A 26,260-nucleotide genomic window follows, 5' to 3' on the forward strand; every position below is an offset into this window, starting at 1 on the left:
GTGCACATTGAATATCTATCTCTAGTATAGAAATCAGAAATTCAAAATGCTCCAAAATCCTAAATTGTCATGACACCAAGGGGAAATTCCACTCCCGATGTTAACATGGCAGATTCTAGTGCAAGTGCATTGAATTATTTTAGCACATCCAAATGCAAGTGCATTGAATTATTTTACAAAATTAATTTACAAAAGTATGTGAGAAAGGTACTTGTGAAACATAAGGCAATTTTGGGTTTGGATCATGTTTCTAAGATATCTTATTATGTGTATCCTAAAATCTAATATACTTTTCTTCCCAAGTATTATGGGTAAGGAATATTGAGCCTGCCCAATAGCAACCAGGTAATGGTACGGTTGTGGTGAACTACATAAATGAAAGGACATTTCCTCCCATTTTATATTTTGACCTTGAATTGACTTATAAAAACTCAACGAAATCACATGGTTGCAGTTTTCTTTTGGAATAAAACTGAGCTGAAATGCTGATTTCCAAGAGGACGTTAAAAGAAATGCTGAAGTTTGCCGCTCTCAGCATTATTTCCCAGTCACAAGAACTTAGACATACAACTTTGATCCTTGGCTTACTCCACCAGTAGATAAAAAATACCATTCCCTGCCTCGCTTTAAGTCATAGGCTGAGAAAATGACTCAAGAGCATTTTACAAGCAATAAATTTCAGTCATGTCTCTGTGTGTGGTGTGTACATAGCAAATGCAAACCAGTCATAAAATATAGTTTTGTCAGCTCTGTTCTAATTACCTGTTCTACCCACCCCCCAGAAAAAAAGTGGAATTGGAACACTTTCAAGGATTCTCTGTCTATACTTCATTTTACCACTCTTGACTTAGTAAGGTTCAGTGTAGTGAAGTGTTTGTAGATTTGTGCTAAGAGTGGAGGATAAAATCTACTTCTTTGTGCTAATTGTCTTTGCTATAAAACTTTGATAACTGGCACAGTGGTTCCATGGCACTGAAATATATTTATCTTTTGTCACATGTTGAAGCCTTTTTTCCCCTCTTTATATTGTTTTTAATAGTGCAAGATCATTTTTGTAGTCTTATTCACTATAACCAACTTCCTTAGGTCCTGACCAGATGAACTTATTAATTCCAGGTTCTTCATCGTAGTCTCAAAACTGTGGCATCTCCATATTATTCTGGGTCTCCCAGTTAGCTTATGAGTGAGTATTTTATACAAGATACAAGACTTTTTCCAGCCTTACTTTATGCTATAAGAAAAGCTGCTGTATGGAAAACTCTCTAGTAGACAGTTTCAAGATAGATTGATGGCATTAAAAAATGACAACCAGCTTTTTTAAGTGTGTATTTTTTTTTATTCTAATTTGGTTTGCATTCCAAAGGAAATCATAAGGTATATTCCCATCTCTATAAAAAGTATTGTAAAATTGTATATAAAAAAATTGTAAAACAGTAAATTTGCATATCAAAATCCCATGAGTCGCTTGGACTAACGCGTCTTAAATTATAATTTTCTGCCTCCACACCAAAGACAAACTTATAATTAGTGACCAGTGCTTCAGTAGCTGTCTCCAGGACTCCAGGAAACCAAGGTGTCCAAAGTGCCATCATCTCCTCTATGCCTTTTCATAACAGCGAACAGCAACGACATCCCCAAAGGTCAGAGTCTGAAATAGTCCACAGACGATTAAATCTTTTTACCTAGGGCCAGTCACAACTGAATTTTCAAACACTGTCACTTATACAACTTAAATATTAGGCCGAAGAATGAGGACATTTAGGCGCATTAAGTGTTGCATTATATTCTTTGTTTCCTAACCAAACAAAAGGATGCTCATGGTCAATGAGTGAAAAACGTGCTCAGATTATTCAAATTAATGAAAATGAAAAGGAAGTAGAAACTGAGTTGGAAACTATGTTTTAAAAATTCCTTTTCTGGCCAGGTGGTGGTGGGCCAGGTGGTGGTGGCGCACACCTGTAATCCCAGCACTCTAGGAGGCAGAGGCAGGCAGATTTCTGAGTTCGAGGCCAGCCTGGTCTACAGAGTGAATTCCAGGACAGCCAGGGCTACACAGAGAAACCCTGTCTTGAAAAAACCAAATCCAAAAAAAAAAAACAAAAGAAAAAAAAATCGGACTTAGATCTTTTTTCATAGGTTTTCATGACAGTGTTCCATCCATAATCTTGATGGAATTCGTTAGAAAATACACATCTTTGAGCTCATGGTATCAGGAATGACTTATTCTAGGATCAGCAAGGACATGCCAATACAGTGTCCTCTCTACTTTGGCTGCCGTGTTTAGCTCATATGAACATAACCTAGGTGATCAGGCGGCAGCGGCATTGAATTTTGGTTCTCTTACTCTGAAGGTGAAGAATTACTCCAAAATCACCTGAAAGTATTAAGGTGTGTACCCAAGAAGTTCAAGCATTGGTATGCTCCTCAGAACTCAGTATGCCTTTGCTGTAATCTTCATTTCAGAACTCAGTGTTTTCCTGGTCACAGTCAGGATTTCTGAAGATGAGCTTGTTCTAGCTTCGTATAAACAAGAAAGGAATCAAGGCTACTCATATAAAATAACTTCAGGATTATTGTTATAAATGAACCCTTTTCTTTGTGGATGATTCAAGAAAAAAAAATCTGTGCTCTCCAACACTCTACATGTGAAGTGTATTTTAGTTCATAATAGTTTTGACTGTCATATTAAAAAAGTGGGCAATCTGTTCTATACAAGCAGCGAGAAAGGCACTAGAAAGGCAGCTAGAAAATCTTAGCAGGAGTTTGTAAAGGAACCCCAGACATCCCCAAGAGCAATAAACAAACTTGCTCATATCACTATCATCTAAATAATATCTCTATTTTTTAAAATGCTCTCTACAGGCCTGGATCAAGTTGTAACTTCTACTATCATGAGGAAAATTATTTATAAAATTATTTTTCTATCTTATGATATTTACATGCCTACTGTCCCTGGACATCTGTTGTAAACTTAGCTGACTCACTAAAAGTAAAAACAGTTGTAAGGGAGTAACATCAAACAGATCTAGTAAAAATTAAAGTTTCATCTCTCATTAAAATTATTCACACTGAGCTCTTATAATCTAAAATATAAGATGTTTAAAATGCTTTAAGTACAGTCTCTGATAAGCAACTTCTCTGATATTCAGTTGCTTAATGTTTTCCTATCAGTTACCTTCAAATATTTTCCTAATGAATAGCTTACATATACGTTCCAGTTGAAGGCTGGAGATTCATAGCAATCACATGACCACAGTGCTTAACACATACTTTTAGAGCAAATTGATGTATAAGTTTAAAACTCTACAGGTGCCAATCTGAAGCAACAACTAGTCCTGAGTTTTTCATTGCTCCTGTTTTACATCTTGTTAAGGGACGTGGAAAGGCTTGTGTAGTGTAGCTAAGATGGAAATAAGGGGGTGGGGGAGAGCACAAGTGGGGAGCTAAGGAAGAGGAGTCGAGAGGGGAGTGAGAAAGAAAGGCAGTCAGAGGGAAGAGGGGACAGACAGTGCAGACTCCTCCGTCGGACTTACCACCACCATCTTGCCTTCCTTAATTTCTCTGACACAATTCGTTTCTTTGCCATCCCACTTCTGCACGTGAATGAGCTTCTTCCCATCCAACCGAACCACAGACTGGGAGCAATGACCAAGGAACACAGGTTAGCAGGCAGAAGTCTCCTTCTCACAGAAGTCAAGCGTCAGCCCAGCCCTCCTGAGAGGGCCAGGACTGAGAACATCGCTCATATTCTAGCAGCGCTTCATCCTCTGTGACTTTGAAGACTCCCTGCTTTCTAAAATGCAGCCATTTATGATCCAGCTGCCCATGCATACAGCCGGTTGCCAAAATGGCACAGATCGGAAATTAAAAAACACAGAACTAGTCACTTTTCTTGTTTAAGCAAAGCTTTGTTGTGAGACAGACTAGTTGGTCAAGCTGAGATGATCAGAGAGAAGGAACAAGACAGGTGTGATCTTTCTTTCAAATAAACACTGATACTCTCTGGGTAAAAGTTGCTATAAACTGTGAAAAGTGTCCGACAAAAGAAGAATATCCTGCAGGTTTGGCTATGGAAATTACTCAGTGTTTAAGATACAGCTAGTGAACCCTAGAGTGTTAACTCTGACTCCTTCTCCCTGAAGCAGGATTCTGAAAGCTCCTTCCCCTTCTCCCGGTCTTCCCCATCCCCACCGGAGAGAGCTGCCTCTTACCTTACAGTTCCTGTCATCTATGCTGGTTTCATCAAACTCTTCGCCCAGCTGGAAACTGATCTCTGTGTTCTTGAAGGTGCACTGAGTCCGGATCACCACTTTGCCACCTTCCTGACTGATAATCACCGTTGGTTTGGTCACGTTTCCCACCTGCCTAGTGGCAAAGCCCACTCCTGAAACAGCAACAGGAACGGATGCAGTTAACAGCAACTTCCAAAATAGTTCATAAAACAGAATTCTGCTCGCCACTCTGAGAATCCAGAATTGGATTCTAAAGTGTAGATTCCATTCAGACCTGATTAATGGTTAATCCACTAGCCATGGACCAGGTGAGCCCAATTAGGGACCCCCCCTCGCTCCCTCTCCAAAAGTTACAGAAGCTTCACATTTTCCTCAGACTATCAAATGGTCCCGTTATTTGGTCCTGGGCAAGAAGGCAGGAAAACGCCACAGTAAGAATTTATGTAAGTGGGCTATGCACAGTCTAGTATAATTAACGCAATGTACTCAGCCTATCTCTCAGAAACCTGGTAAGTAAAAACGGGGTGGGGGGGATTCTAAGGATCAAAATACAGAGTTAAAAAGAAAACAGTACATCTCATTTTTACCTACCCAGAGCCTTCATGTACTCGTCAAAATTCTGACTGTCTGTCAGCTTCCAGGTTGCACAGAAAGCATCTACCATCCTTGCCCTTCTAGTCAGCTGAAAATAGGTAGGAGCTGGAGGAACTCGGGTCTTACCCACCACTGTAATTCACAAAAGCCCTTTGCACCTCAGCAGAAGCCCCCTGCCTTCTTATTAGGGAAAGAAGCGGGCAAAAAGCCAACCATTTGAATGGCTAACTTGTCTCTTTCCAGTAGGCTGCTGCGGGGCGAGGGGGAGGGGCTGGGCAGATGACTCCAATCCTCTTTGTGATTTGCTCAGGCCACTGGGTTAGCGGAGTAGGTCAAGATCCTCCCAGTTCACACACCACAATCCTGATGCCTGAAAAAAAAAACCGCTCCAGAGGAAGTCAGCGGGGCCTGGGAACAGAAACCAGGAGAAGAGATAGGGGTCTTTAGGTTCAGCAGGGGGGAAAATGGTAACTGCAGTCTCAAACTGGGAGGAAAGAAAAGAGAAGGATAATGGGGTATTCAGATTGATTTCCTTAAGTAGAGCATGCTGCTGGTTACAAATGAAGGCCTCCTTAAAGAAAAACCCACTGAAATGCCAGAATTTTTCAGACAAAGGAGTCTGAGGGGCGTATTTTAGTTTTCTCTTACATTTAAACGGCGAGCAAAATGCAGACTAGAATATGCCAAACTGGGAAAAGATATAGAGCCTCGGTGAAAATGTATTTCCTAGATGAACTCTGTTTGACACCTACTCAAGAGTATCAGTAAGACAGAGGAGCTTCATCGCAAACACGGTGGGTTTGCCTGTCATTCTTTCTGAGAATGTAAGCACTAGGGCAGAATGGGAAAGGAACCCTAAAAAGTGTAGTTAAGATTCATTAATGAGTTAGAGAAACAGAGAGGAGAGTCTTTTCCTTCTCTTCCTCGAGGGGGCCACAGAATCGATGTGGAAAAGCAGGACCGGTTAGTAGGATCTTAAAGAACATTTTTGTTTCCTAAGGTCACATCTACCTGAATATGAGGCTTGCACAAGCAGGGGGGCAGGAACTGGAAGGGTGGTGGGACTGTCCCTATAAACATCCCTACAGAGCTTGCCTATAGTTTTGTGCTAGCTCAGTGTACAAGTGTGCCAGAATAGCTGGAAGGTTCTACTAGAGGAGTTAGAGGGGTCAGTGAATTTCCTCTTCACCGTGAGATTCTCCCTGCTTTATAGATGTATGTATCCAATAAAAAGGCATTTTCCCGGGCTCATCGAGAGAAAGAGATCCAGGAGTCTGACAAGGCATCCCCTGCTCTTCTGCCAGGCCAGCTTGAGCCTCTGCTCAGGGCACATGCGGAAGACAGGGGCTCAGAACACTTTAGCTCATTGCTGTGCTAGCTGGGTGGCAGGACAACCTGCTTATCATAAACACCTGAACTGTCTCCATGTATGTTTCCCTTCAAGTCTGCACGACATATGTAAGGAGTTCCACAACGTGTGAAACCTACCACAAACCTACCAATTGTTTCTAATGGCTGACTCTCACAAGTCTCTTCACTTGGTGTGAAGACTCAGTTCCTTTGCTTCCCCAGTGTTTAGCAGTCATCCCCCCAACCCCTACCCCCAACACAGAATCCACCTAAATGCAAGTAACTTCTGGCTTTGCCTGATTCTTTAACCACAGCTACCACACTGTTCTCAAAATACCTCCTGGAAACAAGCAATCTTTCAAACACAAATTTGCATTCCCCTCACTACTAAGGACACTGAACGAACGCTCTTATGTGCTTTTTTTGTATTTTGTATCTCATTCATGCAGTGACTATTTAAATATTTTCCTACTTTTAAGTTGGGTATTTTTTCCCTTTTTGCTGTGCTACAACTATTCTTTGTATAAAATAAGCTATTTGATGGATATGTGCTTTTGAGAAAAAAAAGAAAAAAGAAAAACAAATCCTAGCAGGGCTGTGGTGGCTCATGCCTGCAATCCCAGCACTCTGGGAGGCAGAGGCAGGCGGGATTTCTGAGTTCGAGGCCAGTCTGGTCTACAGAGTGAGTTCCAGGACAGCCAGGGCTACACAGAGAAACCCTGTCTCGAAAACAAAACAAAACAAAAAACAAAACAAAAAGAAAAATAAAAAAATAAAAAAATTCCTTTTTATTTTTCTTTGTTTTCTTGGTTAAAAAATTTTCACTAATACGTCAAACTTTATCTCTTATACAGCTTAAGAATGTATAAATTGAGTTTAGTTAATGGTACCACAGTATAGCTGTTTTAAATTTCTAAATCTGATCTTGACTTCTTATTTAAACCTTTGTTTGAGCCCTCCTTGTTCTCGAGTTAAAGACAGAAACATAAAGCATCGTCTAAGCCAGACCTGCCCCTGACATCTGAAGGAAGCAGGGCATATGTTAAACATGTCAGCTTAGAGTGCTGAAATATTTGTCTTTATGCATTTATCCTCTCTGTTTTTCGGATGAAAAATATGACAGGAAGGGTTTATTCTAACTAAAAGTATATATGCATATTGTTCTTTTATATAGAATTATAATTCTATATATTTTACAATTCCATTCATAGGAAGCATTTTATAAATTTCATATTGATTTACAGAGGAAAATATTGTTATGTAGATATGTACAGAAGAATTTTTGGAAGAACCAATCTATTTTGTGACTACCTAAACCAACACATCTGAGCAAATTCAAATTACTCACTATATGATATATATACTGAACAAAATAAACACAGAATACTTATTGATTTAAACAAGAGCATATCTGATTCTCTATTGAGACAGTTCTAGAGCAGAAACTCTATTTGCTGTGCTAAGGCAAATTCAACTAATATTTTTCCCCGGATTCCCTAAACCTTGGAGTCATGGATGACTCTGCTGAGGATATAATAATTTACAAACATCATAATATAAAGAAGGAAAGGTGATAGACTGACTGATTGACCCTTCTCCTAGAACTAATTTCTGTACATGTTAACTAGTGATAATGAGACCTCTAAACATTTCCATGGCCGTTAGGGAGATACCGCTCAGTGGCAGAGTGTGTACAAGGCTCCATTGTCAGCAAGCCAAGGGGAAATAAGGAAATCCATTAGAAAGACCTACTTATTTTAAGTAGCAGGGGCTTTGAGAGACCTTGGTGCATCTCCACACAAGGCTGGATCTCCGGTATGGTGCTTTCTAACGGTGTTCTCTTTTAAGAAATCAGAGAGTGGCCAGACATTTTCACCACTTTAAAAAAAGAATAAAAATAGATCAATCAAGATCCTGGCTGTTATGTCCTGCAGGATTCCCAGGAGTAGATGCTAAGAGAGACAATCAACATTCAAGATCTTTGCTCGAATTTCTTTTCATCACCAAATTATACAAAACCCTAAGGGGACTTCTTCATAGTTGAAATGAAATGTGACTTGTGCTGATTGTACTGTTCACCCACAGTGCCCCTGTAACTGGCAAAAGAGAAAAGACTAGACACCCTCTCCGTCAACCCCTTTCCTGAAATGAGCTTATCTGTCTATCTTACCTATACTTTGCTGCACCATCTCCACAACCAGGAAGCTAACACTGCTCAGTGCCTGAGTTGCTTAGAGTAAGGAAGATCAGAACCTACAAGCCCAGGGTTAATGTGAGTCTGATAGTTAAATTTGATGGAGAAGGTACCAAGACAGTAGGGGGGCGGGGACAACTGTCCCTTAGTGATGAGAAGTTTGTGGTTTGGTACATGAAGAAAATACCTAGCTTGGACCCGAAAGCAAATATAACTCCATGTGGCACAGTTTAAAGAGGCCAGGGTAACAGTTCATCTCTTTTCTTCTCTTTTCTACTTCCTGCTGTTTTGTGCTTTCTACCTCACTTGATTTAAGTGGCCTCTTCCCCATATTTTCTTCTTTTTTTTTCTATTTACTCTACTTTTATTATATATACCCAATCTCTTTTATATCCAGGGAGACTTCTTTGTCCTCTATACACACATATCAAGGCCAAACAAAACAAGACATTGACCCTTTTCTTCATTGGGAACACACAGGCTTAAAATCTGCATTTCCCCCCCCCCCATCCCCTTAGATGTTTTCTTTATTTACATTTCAAAAGTTTTCCCTTTCCAGGTCTCCCCTTCCGAAACCCCATATCCAATTCCCCATTCCCCTACCTCTATGAGGGTGCTCCCCGACCCACCCACTGCCATCTTACTGCCCTGGCATTCCCCTACACACTGGAGCATTGAATACCTGAGGATCTGAGGGCCTCTCCTCCCACTGATGTCCAGCAAGGCCATGCTCTGCCATATATGTGGCCAGCTCCACATGGGTCACTCCATGTATATTCTTTGGTTGGTGGTCCAGTCCCGGGGAGCATCAGGGGAGGGGGAAGGGGGGAGGGCATCTCGCCTGTTGACACTGTTGCTCTCTCCATGGGGTTGCAAACCCTTCAGCTCCTTCAGTACCTTCTCCATCAGGAACTCTTGAGCTCAGTTCCATGGTTGGCTGCAAGCCAACCTCTGTATTTGTCAGGCTCTGGCAGAGACTTTCAGGAGACAGCCATATCAGGTTTCCATCAGCAAGCACTTCCCGGCATCCACAGTAATGCCCGGGTTTGGTGGCTGCATATGGGATAGAACCTGAGGTGGGGTAGTTTCTGGATGGCCTTGCCTTCAGTCTCTGATCCACACTTTGTCTTCACACTGTCAATAGGACCAAATGGCAACTAACAAATTGGGAAAAGATCTTTACCAATCCTACATCCGGTAGAAGGCTAACATCCAGTATATACAAAGAACTCAAGAAGGTAGACTCCAGAGAACCAAATAATCCTATTAGAAATGGGGGAACAGAGCTAAACTGAGAATTCTCAACTGAGGAAACTTGAAGGGCTCAGAAACATCTAAAGAAATGTTCAACATCCTTAGTCATCAGGGAAATGAAAATCAAAATGATCCTGAGATTCCACCTCACACCAGTCAGAATGGCTAAAATCCAAAACTCAGAGGAGAGCAGCTGCTGGCGAGGATGTGGGAAAGAGGAACACTCCTCCACTGTTGGTGGGATTGGAAGCTGGTACAACCACTCTGGAAATCAGTCTGGTGCTGCCTCAGAAAACTAGGCATAGTTCTACCTCCTCAGGTATACCACTCCTGGGCTTATACCCAGAAGATGCTCCAACATGTAATAGCAGCCCTATTTATAACAGCCAGAAGCTGGAAGCAACCCAGATGTCCCTCAACAGAGGAATGGATACAGAAAATGTGGTACATTTACCCAGTGGGTTACTACTCAGCCATTAAAATGAATGAATTCGTGAAATTCCAGGCAAATGGATGGGACTTGAGAATATCATCCTGAGTGAGGCGACTCAGTCACAAAGGGACAAACACAGAATGTATTCACTCAAGTGGATATTAGCCCAAACGTTGGGAATACCCAAGATTCAACTCACGGACCATATTTTCTTAAACATTGACTACAAAGTAAGTCTTTACATTCCTTCCAGAGAGACAAAGTGACTCAAAAGATAGTTTCTCTTTTATCAAAACTTTCAGGTTTAGGACCTTCTATCCTTGGATTATCTTCGTGCAACAGCTCTGCCAGAAAAAGAAACACAACACAAAACAAAACCTAGCAGCTCTCTTCTCAATTCCTCATTGATTTCTGCTGTCAGTTAGCTTCTAGCTCAAATATTATTTCCTCAAAGGAGACCAATCCAGAACTTTGCAGTTAGGCCATCTTATCATTTTATGTCTTTTCTACATGTCATAATTCAGTTAAATATATTTATAATTCATTGTTTAGTATCTCTCTTTCTCATAGGAACACAAGTTCTTGATGCATCTGTTTTACTCTGGGACATAGTTCATGCTCATTGTCTGCCCCAATATGAAATCCACAGTGTGTGCGCAGGCACTAAAAGGATGAGCGCAAAGAAACTAAGAACTCTAAAAGGATGATACATTGCTGTCTATGTAGTCTTTATCAGTCTTTATCCAACCCTTTTTCTCTTTGCAAACTCTATGGTCTCCAAGGTAACATACCAAATCTTCTTCTTTATTCCTATCACATTAACATTTAGATGTGTTACCACTTGACAGTGTGAACGTGGGTGAGTGGGGCCTAAAAACGCAGCAGACTAAGGTCTTGTGCAATAGTTTCATTCAGAGCATAAGACAAATATATATATATATACATATATATATATATATATACACACACACACAGACAGATATATATATATATATATTCCTAGGCATTTATATAGTATATATATTCCTAGGCATTTGGCAAGGCCAAATGAGCAAAGGTCATATGAGTTTAGGCTGTATTCCTAGCAAGGCTGTCCATCCTACCGAGGTGTCTATCCAAGCAAGGACAACCTGTGCTTGGAAATATCATTTTAATAATAATAGATGATGGGTGATCTAAAGTAAACCCACTCCTGTTTACTACACCTGGGAAGGGCTGAAAGCGCATTCCAAGAACAAGCCATGCTATGGAGAATCAGAGATTGCAAGATCTTGCTTTCTTGGTGCTTTCTCACAAGCTCCCAGAGCATTCCTCGCAAAGCTTCATTCAGTCTCTATGTTCTAAGAAAGTGGACATTAAGACTAAAGTTTTAGGTTCCTGTTTAACATTTGAAGAAAACCCTTATACAATGATGTAGGAGAATGTTCAAATGCATGATGTGCACTTTAATGCAAGTGTGGAACCATCTTGTTTCTTGTCTAATCAGAAAGATTGATGCTAACAGATACACATAGAGAATGTTCTTTCAATGTAGTCTCAGGTCTACTTATTATGGGTTATTTTCATTTGTATATCAGTGGGGCTTTTGTTTGTTATTGTTGTTCTTATAGGCTTTGAAGATTTTTGTTTTCTTTCTACATAAAATATCAAAGTAAGCATTAAGCAATGACTAGGAGATAGCTAGCTTGTTAAAGGAAAGTATTAACTTAGGATACAATGAAGACTAAAGAAGACACTGGATCTGTTTTTAATAGATCAAGATGAATATAGGGAATTAGATGCTAACAGAACACTCTGAAGAGATGAGGGAAGAGATTTCAGGCTGAGCTAAGCTGTGGGAACACACTCAGTTTACTACCAAAGAAATCATCTTCTTTCAGGAAAAGTGTTCTATAGTATTATCATGTGTATGCAGATTCAGGAAGCTCTGTCTACAAGTGTAATTCTTCTGTAATTATTCTGCTTTAACTGCTATGCAGGAAATGCAGGAATGAGAACGCTTCACTCTAATCAATAATTCATATACATAATTCATGTAATGCTTGATGCCACATTCCATTGCACATTGTAAGAATCATCTCAGTAAATCTGATTTCTGGTTTCCATAAGTACAAGTAATCCTACAACACAGATGAAATTATGGTATTCTTGCCTACCAAGGATTGCTGAAATGCTGTATTACTTATACCGCAGATGACCCTTTATTGGGAAAAAGCATCTTATAATATTTAGCAAGGAAGAAATCACATAGTCTATAAGTATCCCAAAGATAAAGATTATGTAAGGTTATTGTGCAAAACTGTATTTGAATGTAAGTTTGCCTTAACCTTAAAACAAATTTCCATCATTTCACAACATCTAATTATCTCTATTAAGTTTAAGAGAACATTTCTGAAGACATTGAGAAATCCAACTCCAAGAAAGGATCTGGTCCAGTTGGGCCTTCAGATAAATAAGATATTCCCATATTCATTTTACAGAAAAAAAAAAAAAAAAACCACCAGAATCTTGTATGAGAACTGTATATGAATACTTTCCAGATAAACTTTAAGCCTTTTCAACATATTATTGTCTAAATAATTTATTGGAGCAGGAATCAATAGAATTTGAGCAGTAACATCATTATAAACTGTAAACAGCTTATTGAAACGTCTAATTATTTTTTCTGTTAGTTGATTAAAAAGCATAGCACCATACTTTTGAAACTGTGTCATTAATTTATATTTTCTTCATTTGCAAACAACTTTTTAGAGACTGGGGATATTTCTCGTTTTGTAGAGTGTCTTCTTGGTGTCAGGTCCAAAGGAAATTCTCTTTCCCCAAATTTTGGCAGTTAGAAGCCAGCATTCCTCAGAAAATTGTGAAGCCCATTCCCCTCTACCAAAAGTAGCTATTTTCTGTTTCACTGGCAGAAGGAACAAATAGCTCTCTGTCTGGCCTGTTTATTACCATATCAAAGCCCAGGCTGGACTCCAGGCTCTCTTAGCATCACAAATACCTCTTATACATTGAGATCCATGCTACCACATCTGGCTCTTCCCAGATCCTCCCACTGCCAACCCCACCCCCAAGCTTCCTTCTGCTTAGAAGTTCCCCTCCCCCCAGCTTGCAACCCCCTGCTATTTTGCCTGTGTGTTGTGTTGGTCCTCTCTTCTGCCTGTGTGCTGTGTTGGTCCTCTCTTTTGCCCACTCTTGGCTTTATGTTTCATTCTCCTCCTTCCCTTGCCTCTCTGCCCTGTTCCAGTTCTAGTCTTCTGGCCATGCTCCATCTACTAATTTCTCTCTCTGCTCTGGACTCTTCGAGATGCATCTGGAGGTTCCCTCCCTAATATCTACAATAAAACCTTCCCGTAACCATACCGTGGAGCACTGCCATCACTAACTTGTGCATCTACCCTATAAGAAGCTTTGAGTTAGATCTTCAAAACCACATAAAACTAGGCACGGTAGAACATGCTTTTGATGACAGCATTCAGCGGGGGACAGAAGGACAGCTTCAAAGCCCAGGAGGCCTCCCTAGTTGTGCAGAGGGCCTCAAAATGTACAAAAAGACAAACAACAAAATAACCTTTTAAAACTACAAGATTGTTGGGAATTGGTTCTACTGCTTTGTCTTAATTTGGCTCCCCAAATATGCCGAGGGTCCGGGTGGGAGAAGAACAGAATTACCATACTGAAGGAGAAAAAAAAACAGACTTAAAGGCACACGTGAATGTAATAATCCAGGAAAGTGGCCTTAGGGGCCACTCCCCGGATTATATCTGGGATAGCAGAGATGAAATATAGATTTTAAAAGGTGTTAATTCAGGAATACTGGAGAAGACTGTGTGCTTGCCATGGGGAGGTTTGGAAGTGCTCAGTCATTTGAGCTAGTCAGGGCTTAGCAAAATTAGCTGGTGTGTATGTATGTGTTTGTGTGTGTGTGTGTGTCTGTCTGTCTGTCTTCCTGCAGATGCAGAGGAAACAAATGTGCACGCCCCACCTGGAGCCTAAAGCAGGTTATCTAATTCACTGCTACACAAGATAAATAGAAACGTTGGTTTTGGTAGTGATTGTAATCATACAGGAAGTAATTTGTAAATAATTAAACTGTATAATTTAGGTAATTGCAAAGTTCCTAAGTTTTCTGTTTTGTTGTTTGTTTTGTTTGTTCGAGACAAGGTTTCTCTGTGTAAAAGTCGTGGTTTCCCTAGAATTGCTTTGTAGAACAGGGTAGCCTGTCCCCTCACACCACCCCAACTCTACCCCACCTCTCCCCTGAGGGCTAGGATCAAAGCTGTTCACTACCATCTAAGCAAAATATATGAGAATGAATTTTGTATATGTTCCTAGAAATGAACCTACAGTGAAGGAAGACTCCTTAAACTATAATTAATCAATATATGTAATCTACTGGATATACGTTATCAGACAATTTTAGTCTGATAGTTTCTTAGTGAGTGTATATTGGTTTTATGACAGTATAATGCATAACACAGAAGAGGAAATTGGAGGTGACTAGTTGGCATTGTTTGCAAAACCTTTCCACCTGTGATGGGAGCCCTTGCCAACATCTTTTTTTTTTTTTTAATTTTTTTTTATTCGATATAATTTATATACATTTCAAATGATTTCCCCTTTTCTAGCCCCCCCCACTCCCCGAAAGTCCCGCAAACCCCCTTCTCTTCCCCTGTCCTCCCACCCACCCCTTCCCACTTCCCCGTTCTGGTTTTGCTGAATACTGTTTCACTGAGTCTTTCCAGAACCAGGGGCCACTCCTCCTTTCTTCTTGTACCTCATTTGATGTGTGGATTATGTTTTGGGTATTCCAGTTTTCTAGGTTAATATCCACTTATTAGTGAGTGCATACCATGATTCACCTTTTGAGTCTGGGTTATCTCACTTAGTATGATATTCTCTAGCTCCATCCATTTGCCTAAGAATTTCATGAATTCATTGTTTCTAATGGCTGAATAGTACTCCATTGTGTAGATATACCACATTTTTTGCATCCACTCTTCTGTTGAGGGATACCTGGGTTCTTTCCAGCATCTGGCGATTACAAATAGGGCTGCTATGAACATAGTAGAACATGTATCCTTATTACATGGTGGGGAATCCTCTGGGTATATGCCCAGGAGTGGTATAGCAGGATCTTCTGGAAGTAAGGTACCCAGTTTTCGGAGGAACCGCCAGACTGATTTCCAGAGTGGTTGTACCAATTTGCAACCCCACCAGCAGTGGAGGAGTGTTCCTCTTTCTCCACACCCTCTCCAACACCTGCTGTCTCCTGAATTTTTAATCTTAGCCATTCTGACTGGTGTAAGATGAAATCTTAGGGTTGTTTTGATTTGCATTTCCCTAATGACTAATGAAGTTGAGCATTTTTTAAGATGTTTCTCCGCCATCCGAAGTTCTTCAGGTGAGAATTCTTTGTTTAACTCTGTACCCCATTTTTTAATAGGGTTGTTTGGTTTTCTGGAGTCTAACTTCTTGAGTTCTTTATATATATTGGATATTAGCCCTCTATCTGATGTAGGATTGGTGAAGATCTTTTCCCAATTTGTTGGTTGCCGATTTGTCCTCTTGATGGTGTCCTTTGCCTTACAGAAACTTTGTAATTTTATGAGGTCCCATTTGTCAATTCTTGCTCTTAGAGCATACGCTATTGGTGTTCTGTTCAGAAACTTTCTCCCTGTACCGATGTCCTCAAGGGTCTTCCCCAATTTCTTTTCAATTAGCTTCAGAGTGTCTGGCTTTATGTGGAGGTCCTTGATCCATTTGGATTTGAGCTTAGTACAAGGAGACAAGGGTGGATCAATTCGCATTCTTCTGCATGCTGACCTCCAGTTGAACCAGCACCATTTGTTGAAAAGGCTATCTTTTTTCCATTGGATGTTTTCAGCCTCTTTGTCGAGGATCAAGTGGCCATAGGTGTGTGGGTTCATTTCTGGATCTTCAATCCTGTTCCATTGATCCTCCTGCCTGTCACTGTACCAATACCATGCAGTTTTTAACACTATTGCTCTGTAGTATTGCTTGAGGTCAGGGATACTGATTCCCCCAGATTTTCTTTTGTTGCTGAGAATAGTTTTAGCTATCCTGGGTTTTTTGTTGTTCCAGATGAATTTGATAATTGCTCTTTCTAACTCTGTGAAGAATTGAGTTGGGATTTTGATGGGTATTGCATTGAATCTGTATAGTGCTTTAGGCAAAATGGCCATTTTAACTATACTGATTCTACCGATCCATGAGCATGGGAGGTTTTCCCATTTTTTGAGGTCTTCTTCCATTTCCTTCTTCAGAGTCTTGAAGTTCTTGTCATACAGATCTTTCACATGTTTGGTAAGAGTCACCCCAAGATACTTTATACTGTTTGTGGCTATGATGTCATTAAATTACAAGGTAAGTTTTCAAGTATAGCTTACAGATTCATGCTTCTGTTACCTGGAGTAAGACTCAAGTTACGGCTTGCCTTGTGTTGTTTTATATCATGTCAGACAGATGTAGAATTGCACTTATTTCCTTCATTTTAAGAAGAGGCCAAATGTCGGTGACAAAATTTTTCCTGGAGGGGTGCAACATATATGGAGATTCAACATATGGGGGGGATCCAAGACAGATCAAAGTACAGATACCACCAAAGTCTAACTTGGTGAGCCAATTGATTTTATTGGCGGTACTTACCGAAATGAGAGAGAGGCTACTTACAGAATCAAAATTACTCAAAGGCAGCTGTATCACCTAAGCTCACTCCACAGTGGTGGCAGCTCACCAAGCTGGGAACCCGTTGGCAAATACAACTCAGATCAGCAGGGATGGTGGCAGGTACACTTTTCTACGGAGCCATCTCACAAACAGACGTAACATACATACCTAATCGTACTTTAAGTTTTTTCTTTCCAACTTTAATTTTCTTATGTCATTGCACTGTCTAAAAGTTTCAATTCAAAGTCAAATTATATTTACTAAATCTTGACTTATTGTCTCATTTTTTATTTTTAAAAGAATCCTGATGTTTACCTATTTATTTATTATGTTGCTCTCAGCTGCCTCATGGGTAATATTTTTTATATAAAGTATTGATGTTAAATTCCAACTTTTTTTAGTCATTTTTATAATGATATGGTTACAAATCCCATGGGCTTTGTTGTTGTTATCATCTAAAATGGTGTGAACTTTACAGACTTAAGATAATACAGGAGCTCTTTGTTCTATTTCACTACTTCCATCCTGGTTATAGGATAAGATTGCATAAACCAGGAACCCCATAGCACCCTTGCTTAGATATCTCAAATTGAGTTCTGTCCCAACTTGCACTTTCATCACACCAGACATAAAAGAAGCCAGTGTCTGGAAGATGGTGTCAACATGGAAGTTTCATCACCTTCAACAAATGCTTTATAATAACTTTAAGCACAAGTAACAGCTATACCTAATAGGTTAAAAAAAATATTTCAGAGGCTTAGGCATGGGGCTGGGGCAAAAGTGCATAGCAGAAAATTTCACAATTATTTCTTTATGGGTCTATAAGCCTACTTTCTAACCATTTGAACAAGGAGCTGTCAATTACGATATGGGCAGCATGTAACACAGGGAAAATCCTCCTACATTTATATCCAGACCTTCTCTAGGTACTTAGTTCTGTTTATATGTATAAATAATCAAATAATCAAGTCCACAATATAAACCATTACCAATATCACCACCAGTGTTGATGATAAAACACTATATTACCTTGAAGTCAGAGAATAAAACATACAGTCTAGTAAATGCCTCCTTAAAGCAAAAACAAACAAACAAAAACTCCCTGAAACAAACGAACAAAAACCAAATGTCATTAGTATATTATACATGTACAAGATTCCCGTAAAACAGAAGCGAGACTCTTCCAGGAGAGAACAGACTGTGATAAGAGGAGTCAGATGAACAGCCGGAAAAGGATTAAGTTTAAAAGTAAGCTGATCAAAGGATTTAGAAATAATAATTAAGTGGAAGAAATTAGACCAATAGAGAGACAATAATGACCAGAATTCTACCTGTGAAGACTTCCTAAAATGCAGAAGCATTATGTATAACAGAAGCGAGAAACATTAAAAATAAGAGAAGTACAATGGGCAGGAGTGGTGCACATCTTTAATCCCAGTACTTGAAAGGCAGATCTCTGAGTTCAAGGCCAGCCTCGTTCACAGAGTGAGTTCCATTACAGCGAGGAGTATAGAAAGTCCTCAGGAAAACACATAAACACACAAACAAACAAGACAAGGCACATGCAACCTAGATACTGAAGTTACCAACAAATATGTCAAATCAATTAGAATAAAGATATAAAGTAAATTCCAAGGACCTTTTCTGTAGCTGATGAGAAGTATTACTAATATAGGTCACTATGCCACATCATCTGAGATATCAGATAAAAAAAGAGACACCAAATTTTCCAGCCCTAGCAATGTTTGGAATCAAATAAAATTCAAATTAAATAATATAAAAATAAGGAAAGTATTTAACCAGAGAAAATGATGCTTAAATTTTAGTATAACTAGTAGTGTTATTCTTATTCTTTTCTAGTAAGTTAGAGACAGCCAGTCAACAGATATTTTGACATTTCTTTTTTAGACTACAAAGTAGAGCTTTTCTTTGAAAACTCATTTAATTGACATTTTTCCTTGTAATATTTAACATGCGTGAGTTATTGCAGAAATGGACTTCACTGGGCATCGGACTTGACAGCTGCTCATTTTCCTGTGAAATCATATCTCTTGAAGGTTTAGTAAAGTTTTGTTGTGAGATAGTCAGTTGCTCCCTGAAATAAGCCCAAGGTTGTCATTAAATCATGTTGCAAACTTCTCAGGTATAACTCTAGACTTTGAACAATGTCTAATATATTAAGGTAATGATTTTTACCTCAAAAGAAAAATACAACTTTAGGAACACCTTCTCAAATGAAGGATCCTGGGTCCAGGGAAGACTCAGTTCAGCAGGAAAGAGACTATGTTTGGTGTTGTTTTGCACTCTTGGGACTTCCAACAACATCGAAGCTAAACATGCATGTGTTTTCAAAGGGACAGATCTTAAACAACTGGGCAACGTCTCACTTCAGGATTTCCTTTGAGTAGTTTTTGGTCAAAAAAAAAAAGTTTAATAGATCACAACTAAATTAAAATTTGTACACTTTCTAAAACTATCACATTATTGTATGTAGTCTTCTAGTTTGCCACAAGGACATTTTAGCCAACTTGCTCAAAAGGTTGAGATTTTGTTCAGTAGCCTATGCATTTTCCCGTAGGTTTCTGTTCTCAGCTCCATTACTCTCTTCAAGGACTGGAAAAATGAGCACAGTAAACACAACATGAAACAAAGCTTCACACCCCAGAGGCTTGTGTTGTTAATCTTAGATCTGTTCAATCCAGGACTTAGATTAATATACTAATCTCTGAATGTCCTATATTAGAATCCTCTTATGAAAAGATTTTCTTTTTGACTTTGAAAGTTTACTGAGCAGGTTAAAAGTACAGAATGCATCTGTAGACACATTATTTAACCAGGCTCACTTGTCACCATTGTTTGGAAATGACAATATCCCCCAGACCATCTTTTTGGTTCTTCTTGAATGTCCTATCATTTTTTGGTATGTCTACATTACTTTGCCAGCTTTCCAATTTAACTTCGTGGAAACCCTGATTGACAAGATGAGAGATCTTTCACCTTTGTGTATGTTAACTGTTTGCTTTTAGGAAAACATTACCTAACCCGCATGAAGCAATCGCTAGATGTTTTCATGATTCTAATTCAAGGCAAATAAAAAACAGTTCTACTGAAATAACACTCGGAGATACAAATTCCTTTCATGTTTTCAAGGACAGAATTTGGAGAGGGAAGCATAGCTGGCACTGCTGTTTGAGTTTTTCTGGTAAATGAACCTGACTTTACCCTGGAAACCCTATAAATGGAAAAAATCTATATTCTGTTAGAAAAGTATGACATTTGCTCTTTGCTAAAAGCACAACTTATTTAAAAAACAAACGGCATGCAAGTAGTTAATTGGATAATGAATATAAAATAGTTTCCAATCTTATTTTTCAAAGTCAAAAATGAAAGGAAATACAGCTAAAGTTGTCAAGAGTAACTAGAAAACAAAAAAGCCAAGAAAATGAACTACTAATTAAACAAAAGAAGTTGCAGGAGCCGGAGTGGTTGTGGTTCATGCTGTCAATACCAGCACTCCAGAGGCAGAGGCAGCACTAGGCAGATCTCTGTGAGTTTGAAGGCAAACTGGTCTACACAGCTAGTTCCAGAATAGCCAGGACTACACAGAGAAACTCTTTCTTGAAAACCAACCAATCAACAAACAAACAAACAAACAAAAAACCAAAACAGCAGCAGCAGCAACAACAACAACAATAAAAATCAGGAACAAAGGGAGCAAAGAACAGATGGATGGAACAAATAATAAGCAAAGAATAACAGGTCAGCATAACGAAATGTATTGCTAGCTAGACATGACACATGCCTATAATCTCAGCTCTTAGGAGCCATGCACCAGGACTTTGAGGTCAACTTGAACTCCGTAGTGAAATCCAGTCTCAAATCAATGAAGACTAAGATATTACTCAGTGGTAGAGAATTTGCATAGAATGTACAAAGCCTTAAGTTCCTAGCCACCCCGCCCACAATGCCCATAAGAAAATTTTTTAAATATAATGTCACACATCTTACAAGTAAAGAGTAAAAATAATATCATGCAAATGAGAAGTATAAGGAAGATCAAGTGGTTAGATTATTAGGAGTCACAACTGACTTTGGGACAATGATCCTTTACTGGACACAAAAGAGCTAAAGTCTTTTATTGTTTGTTTGTTTTTAAAGATTTATTTATTTATTGCATGTACGTGAGCACCCTGTCGCTGTCTTGGAAAAGTTAAAGTCTCATTCTGTGTTCTTTTTGTAACGTTGTGAGGGAAAGTTTTGAAGTGAAGAGAATATTCTTCATCTTGATCACTTTGGGGACTCTCTGGTCCGTCTCCTTTGTCAAAACATTCTACTATTAATAGTATTCTCTAAATAGCTACATTTTTTTATGTGTTACAGAACTGCTCAGTCTCACTGTATGAGTATGCCTCTGCCCCCACCTATCCTGGGTGCCCTGAAACCAACATAAAAGACAGATAGGTCTAGGATTGCACACAGTACAGTTTTGGGGGCACTTGTGAAGTGAAGTACGTACCCAAGCAGCAAGAAGAACAGTTAGATTCATGCAATCTGGGTGAGAAAAAGGGGTGAATTTAATGGCCTGCAACAACAGTGACTTCATCTGTTGTAAGGTAATATCAAAGGGCCAGCAAGCACACTCCTGCAATCAAGCATCACAGATAACTTTTATGATTTTTATTTTCATTTGGTTTTCTGGTGAAGCCAGTCTAGAATGTTCTATTTAGGTTTCTGTTGCTGTGATAAACACAATAACCTAAAGAAACTTGGAGAGGAAAGGTTTATTTCATCTCCTACTCTCAGGTAATAATTAATCACAAAGAGAAATTAGCGAGCGACTGAGCTTGAAGAAGGAACTGAACCAGAAACCACCACAGAAGAACATGGATTGAAGGCTTGTTCCAAGCTTATGTTCAGCTGTCTTTGCTATACAGCCCAGCCTGGTTGCCTAGGAATGGTACCACCCACAGTGGGCTGGGCCCTCCTGCAACAGTTAGCAATCAAAATGCTTCCACCTGCCAATCTGATCGAGGTAATTCCATGTTTCAAGTTCCTTTTTTCCAGCTATGGTATGTTAGCAACTGAAGCTAACTACAACCTAGTAACTCACGGACATTTTCAGAGGCTATAAACCAAACTGGCTGCAGTTGTATCAAATGAACTCCATACAATAAGTAAACGATATAAAATATTTTATTAGAGTTAGGGTTAAAATACCATAAAATTTGAGATTTCCACATGAAGGAGTAGACTAAAGTAGAGTTTCATGATTCACAAGATTGCAAACCATTGAATGCCCTTTTATCTCATGTACTTTTTAACATTTAAAAATGAACTTTGTATACTTGCTAATGTATGAAAATAAACTGAGTTAATAAACTTGCTTGTCTATACCTTAGTTGTTTTGTAAAATGGGTGTTATTGACATAAACAGCTCTTGTAAGTTTTAAGTGTTGCTTAAATTAGTGCCACAACAAATCCCTGATATAGTACGTTAACTCATCGAAAAATAGAAGAAATAAAGGGAATGCATAGGATTTTATTATAAGTCACCTTTAAAGTGCAATTACCTAGAATTGATTTGCATGTCTAGACTTCTAGTTTGAGCAATGACAGAGCTCTTCCAATAAACTGATTTGCATAGTTAGCACACATCTTGGGAGGGCAAGTGTCAGACAAATACCAGGAACATTTTCATGGTTCTGTCACCAGTTTTGGAAAACTGCCAGGAGAAAACTCCTGGGCTCTGTGCTATTAAGTGCTACATAACCAACGTATTTCCCAAGGGCTGAGAAGATTGATGACTGGGAGGGTGTGGGACATGTCTGAGTCTGTAAACTACAGCCTTGCATGGCAACAAAGGAAAAGCTTTAGGAGAGAACCCAGCAAGGAGTCTGATCCTGAGAATGCTTCTCAGTGGGAAAGAGTTAAAAGGACTGGAGATGAAGCTGGCTTTAAAGCATGAACCTAGGGTTCTAGGGTTGACCTTCAGTGCTGAAAAGAAAGGACTAAGTGTAGTGTTTCTAATTACTGTCTTGCTGAGCAGCGATCTCTCAATAACATTTTATATTTCACAGTATTAAAATCTTTATCCACACAATATGGATATGTTCATTCACTTGTAACTCATATGCACATGCTAATATAATGTAGTGTGAACAATAGGAAATGTGAAGTAAATATGGACATTATAAAACAAAAAAAATCCCCAGAATGATATAAAGATAGACAAACACAAACCATAAATTTTTATATATTGCCTTGATTGTAGATGGCTTCATAAATAGGGCACTGTTTCAAGGCCCATTATAATGTAGAAGGGTTATTTTCATTAACAATGAACATAAGTTCACATTTCAAAACATTCTGTCTTATGAGCTTTCTTTTAAAAGTATTTATTTTTATTTTGTGGATACAAATGTTTACCTATATGTATGTATAGGCACCACATGCATGCCTGGTACCCACCAAGGTCAGAATACAGCATAGAGTCTCCTTGAACTAGAGTTACTGGTGGTTTTGAACTGACATGTGGGTGCTACAAACTGAACTTGGGTCCTTTGTAAGAGCAATAAGTGTTCTTAAAGTTGAGCCATCTCTCCAACCCTATTATAAACTTTCTTGAGCATTTTTCTGTTGTTACAATCACTTATGTGGTTTGAATTTGTAACTCAAAATATGGCCAACAAAATCAAATACTAAGAGAATAGCTCTCATGAGCACTCATTTTTAGTTTTTCAGTTGTACAAACTATTACCATTGGTTTATTTTAGGAGGTATATTCAGCTTCCTTTTAGTTTTTAATTGAAATTCACCTTAGATAGATGAATTAACAGTTCCAATTCTCATTCAAAATAAGTTTCCCATAATGACATAGCTGTGATTACATGCTCAGCTCTATAGAGTTTTCAAAAACAGACTTAATTATGTTTATTTTATATAAAATTAGATCCTTTGTTTATGGAGGCACAAGCTAGTAAGTCCAGTAAATTGAAATAGAAGAAGAGGGGAAGTGTCACTTTCTATAGACTATTCTGTCTTGGGGACACTCAGTGATGAATGTCACAATGAACACAGGGCTAACATCAATTCATACACTGGGCGTAGTAACAGGACAATTTCTAGCCCGTTCTACATAAAATTAGATATTAATGACTGTACAAATACTATTATCTGAGGCCTATTAAGTCATTTTCATTTTCTTTTTTTAGTATATATTTTTTAAATTTTTGATGATGAAAGCAAAAATATATCTAAAAATGAAGCTTCTGGAAAAACCATTTGTTCTTCCCTGTCTTGTATCACTCCTCAAACTTGACCTTGGCCGAAAGCTGGGTCCCTGAACACATCCATGTTGACAACAGTCTTGTCCAAGAGGATGTTCACAGAGTGCCTTGTGGGCATGAGGTGGTTGTAGTTGTCAACTTTCACAAAGGACTTGATCTTGGATCGCTTGGCGATCTTCTTCTTGCCCATGACAGCTGTCACTTTTCTGGAATATCGGTCAATTCCAGCCACAAGGGCATGGCTGTAAAGGCGGTCTGAGGTGCCATTGTCAATGTTCTTCACAATGACAGCTTTGTATCCGGAATAGCATCTGGCCAAGACCAGCACCATTTTCCTGGATTTCATGAATTTGCCCATTTCGACAGCAAGGGGCAGATAACCAGCCGAAAGAAGGAAGGCTTAAGTCATTTTCTGACTCAATGGAATTCATATAAAGCACTTCTCGCAAAACTGAAAAACCACACAAAGGGAAGAGATTTTAAAGATAATAGATGTGACTTCTCAGTCCATACCAAAACAAAGTATGACTTCTGTAGCTGAACTCAATTGCTAACTATTTCCACTTCTACCTAACAGCAGAAAAGTTCCTGTCATTTTTCTACAAATGACGTAGAGTTTATGATTATTAAGTGATTTGAGACCAGTAAATGAGGAACTTCTTTCTCCTTGTTCACTTCCCCATGACATTTCATTTAACATCTAAAGACACACGCTTTGTTTAAAAAGGCCAGATGCTGGGGCACAGGGAGACCAAACATACTGTTAGCATCAAAGTCTCTAGTCCCAAGTCCCCTGTCTGCTGGAAGTCATTGCTTCTCTCCAGGTTACTGGATGCCGATCCTGTCTCCTGTGAGAGGAAGGTGATTTAGGAAAGAGTATGAGACTTTTGGTTGAAGTAAAGAATGCTCCACAATTATTATTTTATAAAAACCTAAGCGAATACAGGGTGGGGGAAAGTAGTAATCAATACTTTTAAGTTGGAAATAAGTTTGAGATATTTATTATACATTTAAGGCCTTTATGGGGTAGACTTGTGAGCACAGAAGTGTGGAATTCATAAGAGAAATGTGAGAGAACATCCTAACTGTGTGATTAACATATGCAGCGAGAGTAAGCAGAATCTAGAATTCATGTTAAAAGCCACTGATATTCTGTCATCTATCCAGAGAGTGAGTCTGGACTCAGAGAGACACAATGAAAAGGCTGATCCTAAGGAATCAGAATATAAAGCAATCGAAGCAAAAAATCTGAAGCATCTGGATGTTTGCATAAGCCTGTAGTTCTGGCACTTTGGTGGCTGAAGCAGGAAGATAATGAGCTAGACATCAGCCTAGACTACATAGTGAGACTGTGTCTCAAAAACTCAAACGTAAAAGGAGAGGGGGGAAACAAAAGTAAGGATAGTACCACACGCCGGAAGCCTGGAAGTAGGGATTCAAGGGTGGCTACCTCCTGGATGCTGATGGGAAATTTGGAAACAGAAGATGAAATCAATATTCAGATTGAATATTTAAAAAAAGTCAGGCATGTCATTGATAACAGTGATTTGCAAAGTCTGAAGGACTAGGTATAAGAGAAATAAATAGGACACTGTATGTCCTGACAGGCCCTTCAAGGAGTTTCATCATAAAGAAGGCCCAAGGAACTGCAGCCACATAGGGGATTTTGGAGTCATGGAACCATATTTTAAATGTGTGGTATCATAGCATACGGTTTGTTGAGTAAAGAAAGACACTAACGTCACTGTAAGGTTAAAGGAGCTGAAAGTCCTCAGTTGGACAGATGTTCTGGGTGCAGGGTGAGGTTAGGAGACAAGGAACACAGGAGCCGGGCAATGAGCACAATCTTTTTGTTTTGAATGGTGGTAAGCAACATTTTATTTTTCCTCATAAACATAAAGTATTTATACTTACATACTTCATTCATGCTAAATGGAGTTATGTGACTTATTTTGCCCATTGAAATGATACTAAATTAAGTTCTTTATATATATATTTTATTTTATAAATATTTAATAAAATGTATATATTTTATTATATATTATATATTATATAATTATTATATTATATTTATATATATTTAATAAAAATATATATTTTATTTTCTATATTCTTTGTTTACATTGTAAATGATTTCCCCTTTCCCAGTTCCCTCCTCCCCATATGTCCCATAAACCTTCTTCTCTCCACCCATTCTCCAATCACCTCTCTCCTTTTTCTCTGTCCTGAT

General features: G+C 38.8%; 2 protein-coding genes across 2 annotated transcripts; both read right to left on the reverse strand.

Annotated features, from left to right (window-relative positions):
- Positions 1-1,356: 1,356 nt before the first annotated feature.
- Fabp7 (fatty acid binding protein 7) lies at positions 1,357-5,028 on the reverse strand. The gene is made up of 4 exons (XM_052163678.1): positions 4,824-5,028; positions 4,212-4,384; positions 3,534-3,635; positions 1,357-1,648 (listed from the first exon to the last, which is right to left on the reverse strand). The coding sequence occupies exons 1-4, from the start codon at positions 4,894-4,896 to the stop codon at positions 1,598-1,600; spliced, it is 399 nt and encodes a 132-aa protein (XP_052019638.1). The 5' UTR covers positions 4,897-5,028; the 3' UTR covers positions 1,357-1,597.
- An 18,975-nt stretch (positions 5,029-24,003) lies between these two features.
- On the reverse strand, positions 24,004-24,408 carry LOC127669714 (60S ribosomal protein L27-like). The gene has a single exon (XM_052163901.1). The coding sequence runs from the start codon at positions 24,386-24,388 to the stop codon at positions 24,053-24,055; it is 336 nt and encodes a 111-aa protein (XP_052019861.1). The 5' UTR covers positions 24,389-24,408; the 3' UTR covers positions 24,004-24,052.
- Positions 24,409-26,260: the final 1,852 nt, after the last annotated feature.

The sequence above is a fragment of the Apodemus sylvaticus genome, chromosome 19 (genome assembly GCF_947179515.1).
Source record: "Apodemus sylvaticus chromosome 19, mApoSyl1.1, whole genome shotgun sequence".
Taxonomy (NCBI): domain Eukaryota; kingdom Metazoa; phylum Chordata; class Mammalia; order Rodentia; family Muridae; genus Apodemus; species Apodemus sylvaticus.